Here is a 10799-nt window from a genome sequence, read left to right as displayed (position 1 = left end):
CTGATCTTGGCTCACTGCAACCTCTGCTTCCTGGGTCCAAGCGATTCTCCTGCCTCAGCCTCCCGAGTAGCTGGGATTACAGGCATGCACCACCAGGCCCAGCTGATTTTCTTTTTAAATTTTCTATTTTTAGTAGAGATGGGGTTTCACCATGTTGGTCAGGCTGGTCTCTAACTCCTGACCTCAGATGATCCGCCACCTCAGCCTCCCAAAGCGCTGAGATTGCAGGCATGAGCCATCGCGCCTGGCTGAGGATTATTTTTCAAAGAATGACCAAGAGGCTGGGTGTGGTGGCTCACAGTTGTAAATCCCAGCACTTTGGGAGGCCAAGGCAGGTGCATCACTTGAGGTCAGGAGTTTGAGAACAGCCTGTCCAACATGGTGAAACCCCATCTCTACTAAAAGTACAATTAGTGGGGCGTGGTGGTGTGGCCTGTAATGGGAGGCTGAGACAGGAGAATTGCTTGAACCTGGGAGGCAGAGGTTTCAGTGAGCCGAGATCGCACCACTGCACTCCAGCCTAGGCGACAGAGTGAGACTGTCTCAAAAAAGAAAAAAGACCAAAAACTCCATGAAACTACCATTCAATAAATAATCAATAAATAAGATGCAATTTCTCAAAGCTCAGTTTACAAAGAAGGAAATTTAATAAATGGTTGAAGATATACCCCCGACTGAACCCACAAGTTCTCTGAGTAGACTCATGGAAGTCTAAAGAGTTGGTTGCTTGGAGACTGATAGAAACAGCTTTGGAACCTAAGAAACCAAGGAAGGCTTAAGATGCAGAACCTTGCTTCTCTCTGAGGACTGCCTTGTAGGAGGCCATTTGGAAAGTAATTTTGAAACACTGCTCCTTTGCCAGTATCTGAAAGGTGCTGGATGGTGTCAGCTGGAAGATGAGGGGCAACCTGAGGTAGCTGAAAAAACTTTGGATTAGGTGTCAAAAGGGTCAGTACTACTTCAGATACCAAGCAGTATGGTGATCTTAATGATTTCTCTTCTCTCTGGGCCCCAGTTTTGGGATTTATAAAATCAGGACATTAGGCCTGGTGCAGTGGCTCATGCCTGTATTCCCAGCATTTTGGGAGGCCAAGGTGGGAGGACTGTTTGAGTCCAGGAGTTCAAGACTAGCCTGAGCAACATGGTGAGACTCTATCTCTACAAAAAAAAAAAAAAAAAAAAATTTAACCGAGAGTGGTGCTATGTGCCTATGCTCCCAGCTATGTGGGAGGATTGCTTGAGCCCAGGAGGTCAAGGCTGCAGTGAGCCATGATTGCACCACTGTACTCCAGGAGAGTGAGACCCTGTCTCAAAAAAAAAAAAAAAAACAAATCAAGGCATTAGACCAGGTCATCTTTATAGCAGAGTTTCCAGAGTAATCTCTGGAGATAGCCGTATAGCTGTGTGAGTGCATGGCGAGAAATTAGAAAGTAGAGGGGAAAAAATGAGGGGAACTTTTTGAGGGCAAAAAGGGAGAAAGGGGGACTTGAAACAAGCCAGGTTAAGCAGCTGTTCCCTGATCCCACTCTCCCCACTAACCAGGCTTCCTTCTGTACCCCACTGACACCCTTTGGGCTGTGCTTTCTTTAAATGTAATGTGTATTAAATCTGAGAGCTTGTGAAAATGCAGATTTCTAGGCCTCACTTGCAGGCTACTGAATCAGCATTCTGGGAGTAGGACACAAGAGTGTGATGTAAAAGGTTCTTTACCCATATCTATTCCAGGCATAGTCCCAGCATTTCTGGAGGCCAAGGCAGGAAGATCGCTTGATTCCAGGAGTTTGAAACCAGCCTGGACAACATAGTAAGACCCTGTCTCTACAAAAAAAAGTTTTAAAACATTAGCCAGGCATGGTGGTGCACACCTGTGGTCCCAGCTACTGGGGACGCTGAGGCAGGAGGATTGCTTGAGCCTGGGAGGCAAGGCTGCAGTGAGCCACGACTGTGCCACCGCACTCCAGCTTGGGTGACAGAGTGAGGCCCTGTCTCAAACATAAATAAATAAACAAAAAACTGTATCTAACAAACACCACCCCAGAAGCTGACTGCACACTCTTGGACTCCACCTCAGAACTTCAGAATCCAAATCTGTTGGTAGAGATGAGAGTATTATTTTTGTAAAGCTTTCAGAAGATACTGATACTAAGGCTTATTGCTTTTTAGTCTTTTCTTTCAAGGTAGTTTCCTCTATTTTAATAACAAGGGAGAATGCAAGATATTACTCCTTTTAGCACACGTTACTCAACCTACTTTGACCACTTATACAGGATAAAGGTATCAGACCAGAGGGTGAGGGTAAGCGACTGATAAGCAAACAGAAAAGTAGAACTAAATTTGGAATCGCTGAGATACTACCCATTTTGAGTTGAGTTCTGTATTCATAAAATATTAGAGGCAGGAGAGGAATTTAGTCCAACTCCTACGTTTTCCAGCTGGGGATCTAGGAGGTTCATCAGGTTTTAACTAGAGGCATGTGGCCTAACCCTTCCAACCCCATTCCTCCCCTTCTAGCCCAAGTTCCTAGAAATGCAGATAATGCTGGTGCGTTGCTCATTCCAGGGCCTGGTCTGCAGTTATGCCAGGATTGACTTAATTTTTTTTTTTTTTTTTGAGACAGAGTCTCACTCTGTTGCCCAGGCTGGAGTGCAGTGGCACGAGCTTGGCTCACTGCAACCTCTGACTCCCAGGTTCAAGCAATTCTCCTGTCTCAGCCTCCCGAGTAGCTGGGATTACAGACATGTACCACTGCACCTGGCTAATTTTTTGTATTTTTAGTAGAGACGGAGTTTCACCATGTTGGTCAAGCTGGTCTCGAACTCCTAACCTCAGATGATCCACACGCCTCAGCCTCCCAAAGTGCTGGGATTACACGCATGATCCACCACGCCTGGCCGATTGACTTAATTTTTTATGCTGTGTACAAAAGGACCCAGGACCTGCCACTCTGCTTTTGGTTCTAGAGGGCTATTTGTTGGGAGTGGGGTGGTGCCTCATAATGCTGGTCACGTAATGTGTAAGTTTCGATAATAAGGAGCCTCCAAACTCCATTAATAAGTCCTTTCTTCCTTCTCTAAGCACCCTCTCTTTTAATTGCTGAGTACCCCATAGCCCTAAATTCTTCCCGAAGCGCCCAGTGCATCTAACTGTAGAACCCAGAGACTTGCCTTCTAAGGACAACAGTCCATCCTCTAAACTAATAATAATTCCTCACACATATATTTTAGTTTGCAAAGAACTTTCATACGTTTCTAATTTTGAGCTTCATATCAATCAACACTAAATTAGAACAGGTATCAGACTCAATTTTCAGATTGGGAAACTACAGATTTCCAATTATTTGCCCAAGGTAACATGACTGGGAAGTGCACAATTTGGCCTTACACCTGTCCCGTGACTCCAAGACAGACAAAGACAAGCCAGAACAAGCCTCTTTTGATCAGACTTTGTGTAATATTTTGTTCTGTCCCCATTCCTTTTCAAAACAGACCTATCATGTGTTCCCTTCCTTCTTAATAAGCCATCATATCAGATAATAACTATTCCTTAAGTTTTTTTTTTTTTTTTTTTTGAGATGAAGTTTCGCTCTTGTCGTCCAGGCTGGAGTCCAGTGGCGCGATCTTGGCTCACTGCAACCTTCGCCTCCCAGCTTCAAGCGATTCTGCCTCAGCCTCCTGAGTAGCTGGGATTGCGGGTGCCCGCCACCACACCCGCTAATTTTTTGTATTTTTAGTAGAGATGGGGCTTCGCCATGTTGGCCAGACTGGTCTCAAACTCCTGACCTCAGGTGATCTGCCCACCTCAGCCTCCCAAAGTGTTGGGATTACAGGCATGAGCCACCGCGCATTGCCTCCTTAAGAATTTCTAATAATTGATAATGGCAATATGGTATTCTTTCTGGGATGTTTGCATTGTAACTAAAGATTCTTTATGTCACAGGCTAAAGGGCATTTATCTGGGGACATCCTAAATCACTCCTTTTTTTTTTTTTTTTTGAGATGGAGTTTTGCTCCTGTTACCCAGGCTGGAGTACGGTGGCAACCTCTGCCTGTCAGGTTCAAGCAACTCTCCTGCCTCAGCCTCCCAAGTAGCTGGGATTACAGGCACCTGCCACCATGACTGGCTAATTTTTTGTATTTGTAGTAGAGATGGGGTTTCGCCATGTTGGCCGGGCTGGTCTTGAACCCCTGATCTCAGGTGATCCACCTGCCTTGGCCTCCCAAAGTGCTAGGATTACAGGCATGAGCCATCCTGCCTGGCCCTGACTGTGTATTTTCATATAACCTGTCTTCAAGCTCACCAATTCTTTCTTCTGCTTGACCAATTCTGCTGTTGAGAGACTCCAATGCATTTTTTAGTCAACTTAATTTTTCAGCTCTAGAAGTGATGCTTGATTTTTTTTTCTTTTTGCAAAGTGAAAGCAAGTTTATTAGAGAAGTAAAGAAACAAAAGAATGGCTACTCCATAGGCATAGCAGCCTTTCTGCTTGATTTTTGTTATTTCAATCTCTTTTTGAAATTTCTGATAGAATTCTGAATTCCTTCTCTGTGTTATCTCGAAGTTTGAGCTTCTTCAAGACTACTATTTTGAATTCCCTGTCTGGAAAGGTCACATATCTCTGTCACTCCTGGATTGGTCACTGGTGCCTTATTTAGTCCATTTGGTGAAATAATGTTTTCCTGGATGATCTTGATGCTTGTGGATGGTCATCAATGTCTGGACATTGAAGAGTTAGGTATTTATTCCAATCTTTACAGTCTGGACTTATTTGTACCCATCCTCCTTGAGAAGCTTTCTATATATTCAAAGGGGATTAAGTGTTGTGACTTAAGCCTACGGTCTCTGCAGCTGATGTATACCAGGGGGTGCCCTAAGCCTATGACCCCTGCAACTGTTGCCAACTCCTGGATACTCCTGTATCCTTGGTGGCCTTGGGTAAGATAAGGGAAAATTCCCTGGTTACCCAGGCAACATCTCTCACTTTGTCTCTTCTCTTTCCCCCAGTGAGGGATCTCTCTCCCCACTGGGCTGTCTGGAGTTGGAGGAAGGGTGACATGAGCACTCCCATGGCCACCACAGATGGCAGTGCACTGGGTCACACCTGAAGCTTTGCAGACCAGTACAGTATTGGATCCTGCCCAAGGCCTGTGGCCAGAACTGCTTAGCTACCACTGATATTTACTCAAAGCCCAAGGGCACTTTAGTCAGCAGGTGGGGAATCCTGCCAGGATAAATCTGACCCATCAGAGCAGTGGATTCCCTTCTGGCGCAGGGTAGGTCTGGAAATGTAGCTTAGGAGCAAAGGCCTGGAATCAGGAGCCTCAGGATTCTGCCTGGTGCTTTATTTTCCTGTGGCTGAGCTGCTACTCAAAGTCTTCTGGACTTTGTCTTGCAACTTGAGTACTCTTCCCTCTCCTTTCCCCAAGTAGGAGTCTCTCCCTGAGCTGCCCTGTCTGGAGTTGGGGGAGGAATGATGCAGGCACTCCCTTGTTCTCCACAGCTGGTGTCACACGCGGTCACACACACCCAAAGTCCGCTGCCTCCATGACCAGTGCATCTCCAGGGTTTGCCTAAGGAATATAGTCCTTGTGACCTGACTGTCACTCATATGTATTCAGGGCCCCAGGCCACTTTGGTCAGCTGGTGGCAGAACCAGCTGGGACTCAGGTCTGTCCCACTCTACCTGAGGATTCTCCTCTGGCCCAGAGCTGATCTAAATGCGACCTCTGTGGGTGCCAGCAGAATTCTGCTCAGTGTAGTGCTGTGCTGTGACAGGGCAGCAGTGAGTTCCAATGCAAAATCCCACACTCCTCTCCCTCCACCACATGCACAGATTCTCTCTCCAAGCTGTTGTGCCAGGGGTGAGGGAGGGGGGCATAGGCGATGCAGGACCGTCTTTCCCACCCTCTTCAGTGCCTCTTCTTGATACGATGTGAAAACCAGGTACTGTGATCACTCACCTGATTTTTTGTTTCTTATGAAGATGCTTTTTTTTTTTTTTTTTTAAATAAGGAGTCTCACTCTGTCACCCAGGCTGGAGCGCAGTGGCACCATTTCGTCTCACTGCAACCTCTGCTTCCCAGGTTCAAGCGATTCTCCTGCCTCAGCCTCCCAAGTAGCTGGGATTATAGGCCCCCACCACCACGCCCAGCTAATTTTTGTATTTTTAGTAAAGATGGGGTTTCTCCATGTTGGCCAGGCCAGTCTTGAACTCTTGACTTCAAGTGATTTGCCCAACTTAGCCTCCCAAAGTTCTGGGATTACCGACGTGAGCCACCGCATCCGGCCTAAAGGTGCTTTTCTTGTGGGGACAGTTGTTCAGTTTGGTGTTCCTGCATGGAGACAATCGCTGGAGGGGTCTGTTTGGACATCTTGCTCTAGCCTTTCTATTTTCAGCCAGTGGGAGTAGCCACTGTTTCAGGAGAAAACATCATCTTGTGACCACCCTCTTTCTCTTAACTTGCCTTCATGAAGACGTTGCCTTCATGGTTGTGAAGAGATGAAGCAATTACATTTAGCCTTATGTGCAAAAAGTCCTGGAGTGATAGCATATTAATCATGTGTCACCTAATTTGAGGGAGGTTATTGATTCTGGCCTAATGGCATCTAGATGAAAGTTGAGCCTTTGCTGAGTGCTGTAGCTCACACCTGTAATCCCAACGCTTTGAGAAGCCAAGGCAGGCAGATTGTTGACCCCAGGAGTTTGAGACCAGCCTGGGCAACATAGTGAGACCCCATCTCTATTAAAAATAAAAAACAGATAGCTGGGTGTGGTGGCGCATGCACCTGTAGTCCTAGCTACTCAGGAGGCTGAAGTAGGAGGATTACTTGGGCCCAGGAGGTTGAGGCTGCAGTGAGCTATGATCGTGCCAGTGCTGCACTCCAGCCTGGGTGACAGAACAGGACCCTGTCTCAAAAAAACAAAACAAAAGAAAAAAAACACAAAAAAAAGAACTTGCCCTTAACAGAAAGAAATACAATACGGTCACTTTTACACATGGAAGACAGTAAGAGAAATCATGCCCTAGGGAGAGAGGCTATGTGCTAGGTGTTAAGGAGTAAAGAGAAACAAGTCAGATCTGGTCTGCATGGGCACCTTGGATGCAGGGCAGGAGTTGACACTAGCAGGATAGAAACATATGGAATAATGGTCTCTCCTTCATCCTTACACATAAGGAGGCCTACCTGTTCCTTGGAGAGGCAAGGCCAACAAAGTGAGTGGTAGGGAGTGGTGCTTGGGCCAAGGCCAGTGTGGCACGGAGGTTAAGTGCTCCAGAGTTGTGATCTAGTAGGCTAGATTTGAAACCTGACTCCTCTGCTTACGGGCTATGTGATCTGAAGCAATTTACCTACCTCTCTGAACCTCAGCTTCTTAAAATAGGAAATGAAGATCATAATATCTTCCCTACGTAAAATCCTCAGCAAGGTTATTCCAAAACTATCATTATTAGGCCAAGGGAATGCTTCAAAAGGAAAACAAAACTAAACTAAACTAACATTAAATCTAAGCGTTTGTTATCTACAGTGTCTGCCATGCTAGCTAAAATCTGGAAACAACCCATCCAATAATTCATGAAGAGTCAAAACCATTTACCTATTTGATAAAATAGGTTACAGCTATTATATATATATATATATATATTTTTTTTTTTTTTTTTTTTTTGAGACGGAGTTTTGCTCTTGTTGCCCAGGCTGGTGTGCAATGGCATGATCTTGGCTCACTGCAATCTCCCCCACCCTGGGTTCAAGCGATTCTCCTGCCTCAGTCTCCCAAGTAGCTGGGATTACAGGCACATGCCACTGCGCCCAGCTAATTTTTTGTATTTTTAGTACAGATGGGATTTCACCATGTTGGCCAGGCTGGTCTCAAACTCCAGACCTCAGGTGACCCACCCACCTCAGCCTCCCAAAGTGCTGGGATTACAGGCGTGAGCCACTGCGCCCGGCCTACAGCTATTAAATATTTTAACAATAAAAACTGTGTAGCAATAGGTGTGCTGGATGACTCTGAAAGACAGAAGAGATGGGAGACATGGTCACTGGGCAATGGAATTAGAGTCTCAAAAATTTAACAATGCGAGGTATCATAGGATTAACAGTTAAAGTAAGTGGTACAGACCAGGAGGAATTTATAAACTTGGGTATGACCTGGTGGCCTGGATAGGTCAAGAAAGAGTTATGGAGCAGCACAAATTGAGCTGGGCCTGGAAATTGGATAGAATTTGTGTCAAGTACGAAAGGCCATTTCATGTAGAAGACACAGAAGGAAGCTTCATTATGTGGAGAGAGGATACTCAGAGAACAGCCAGGAGACTGGACTGGCTCAAGCAGAGGTTACATGCCAGGACAAAGTCATAAACTGAGGCCAAAGTCATGGAGAACCCTGAATGCCATGCTGAATAGTCTGAACTTTACGCTATAAGCCTTTTGAACGAAAGAAAGCAACATTTAAAGACAAACTGGAAGCATGGGATACTGCTGAAAAGCAGTCATCCCTCACACGGAGATGAGGGTCTGAGCTTTGGGAACAAGTGTAAGAACCAGAAACAAGGGTCTGATACATGAAATATTTAGGATGTTGCACCATTTTCTTCTTTTGTTCTTCTAACTCATATGGCTTTTCCCCACCCCCTTTCCATCTGTTTTTCAAGTTATTCTCTTTCAGAACTGCTATGGGCTACCAATTTCTGCTGCTCTAGAGTTCTCATCAGTTCCTCCCATTCCCTTAACAGGTGCCAGGTCTCATCTCCAGGCCTTTCCTCTAGGCCAGGCAGTGTGGAAAGAAGCATTTGCTGGGACGCAGTATGACCAGGACCCAGAAGGGAAAGACCTTTCTCCCCCATTGCTTCTATCAGTCACTGCCCCCACGACTGGGATGGGGCATGATTTTAAACTACTCAAAACTGAAAGGCAAGGAGGAGTGTGCCTCTGTCTCCAGTGTGCCTATGGTCTTCGTCAGCTCACAGTACCGTCTACACCGCAAGAGCCAATATTTGAAAATGGCTGCTGCAAACCTTACCTTCTCTCAGGAGGTGGTGTGGCAGCGAGGACTGCCCAGCATTCCTTATAGCCAGTACAGCTTTGACCACCTCTACAATACCAATGACATCATCCATACTCCCCGGATCAGGAAGGCCCGGCCTCAGAAACCTGTTAGCTTCAAGTTCCTGGGTTCCTCAAGTCCCTTAACAGGAGACACCTCCCTGGCTGTGAAGACAGAAAGCTCTGCCAATCCCGAAAAGAAGCTGAAGAAATCAAAGCCAGCCAGCACCGTCCGGGAAGCACCCCGCCCTCTCATCCATCATCCCTGCATGCATGCAGATACGCTGGGTCGGCCACCTTCTCCAGATGTGAACCTGGAGGAAAGAGGAGCCTGGCTTCTGCCTCCTGAGAAGGAGGCCAGAGCGTGGGAGGTCGCTGTGCTGGAAAAGCTGAACGAGCGCACAGCCCGATGGATCCAGAGCAAGCGTCCTCGAAGACCTGGGGCATCCCCCAACAAGTGGCAGAGCTTCCTGCGCCAGCAGTACGACTGGAGTCACATTCGGGATGAGCTTACCTCTGCCAGTGACCTGGAGCTCCTGAAACAGCTGGAGGCAGAAGAGACAGCAGAGTTTGAGGATCAAAGTGTCATCCTGCCCCCACAGGAAAAGAAGAAGCCAGAACTGCTGCTTCCCGTTTACTACAGGTATACTGGCCAGGGCCTCAAGTGCACCTTTGATAATCCCTGACTCCCCTTTAGGGACTCCCAGGTGGACTCACACTCCCGATTTCAGAATGCACTCTCCCATCAACTTCATGTTCTCCACCACCGGCCTGCTCTCTGAGAGCTCTGCAAAGTAAGGTTTCTCAATTTGCACTGCTGACATTCTGGGTTGGATAATTTTTGTTGTGGGAGCTGCCCTGTTCATTATGGGATGCAAGCAGCATCCCTGGCTCATACCCACCAGAGCACAACCTCCTAGCTGTGACAACCAAAGATGTCTCAGACACTGCCAAATGTCTCCAAGAGGAACAAAGTCATTCCCAGCTGGGAACCACTGCTCTTAAAGGGATTGGTTCTCAACCTTCTCCAGCAGACTTTGCCATCAGACTGCTGGTGTAGTTACCAACCAGGTGCTCCCAGAAATGTATCCTTGGTGGAGTGAGGAAGGCAGGAACCTCATAGTACTGAGGTTTGGTCCTGCCTTACTCTGAATAAGGAACCAGTGTGTCACTGACTCAAAAACTGACTAGCTGCAGGACAGAGAACCAGACAACCTGAGAGAAGAGATGACTACATGTTTCTTAGATTGCTTCTATCTCATTTATAGCTAGAGGGAAGACTGGAGCTATTACACTATCCCTGATTTCCAAGAGTGAACTAAAAATCAGTGGAAATCCATTTATTTATTCATTTATTGGACAAATATAAATTATGTTCTTGCTACTTTCCAGGTACTCTGCAAAGTGCTGGGAATACAATGTAAAAGCAACAGACACAGATATGTACCTTTAAGGAGCTTACAGCCTGTCCACCACCAGGTGGATGGACATTAAATAACCACACACAGAATAGGCAGAGTGAGATGACGAAGGAGGTGGGATCCCTTCCCCAAGGCCATGCCGCCTCTAAGAGTACGAATGTTAAAAAAGGGTTATGCTGGAGCACCGCCACTCTGCCCTGCTGCTTGGTGGCTGCAGAAGGCATGGATCCTTCAGTAGCCAGGCAGGACAGCTGTAGACAGGCCCTTCTGGCAGCTCCACATTCAACTGGCACCATGGGGACAAGGCTAAAAGTTAAACATTGGTGTTCTGCAATGCTC

General features: G+C 46.6%; 1 protein-coding gene across 1 annotated transcript in view; it reads left to right on the top strand.

Moving 5' to 3' along the window:
• Positions 1-682: 682 nt before the first annotated feature.
• The window catches only part of HEATR4 (HEAT repeat containing 4), a 55000-nt gene continuing 44883 nt past the window's right edge, over positions 683-10799 (top strand). The window contains exons 1-2 of the mRNA XM_031001977.3: positions 683-948; positions 8730-9682. Coding sequence (XP_030857837.3) covers positions 8802-9682 — 881 coding nt within the window. The 5' untranslated portion in view covers positions 683-948; positions 8730-8801. The remainder of the gene's footprint in view (positions 949-8729; positions 9683-10799) is intronic.

The sequence above is a fragment of the Gorilla gorilla genome, chromosome 15, assembly GCF_029281585.2.
Source record: "Gorilla gorilla gorilla isolate KB3781 chromosome 15, NHGRI_mGorGor1-v2.1_pri, whole genome shotgun sequence".
NCBI lineage: Eukaryota > Metazoa > Chordata > Mammalia > Primates > Hominidae > Gorilla > Gorilla gorilla.
The sequence above is the reverse complement of the archived record's forward strand: the minus strand, read 5'-3'. Positions and strand labels throughout refer to the sequence as shown.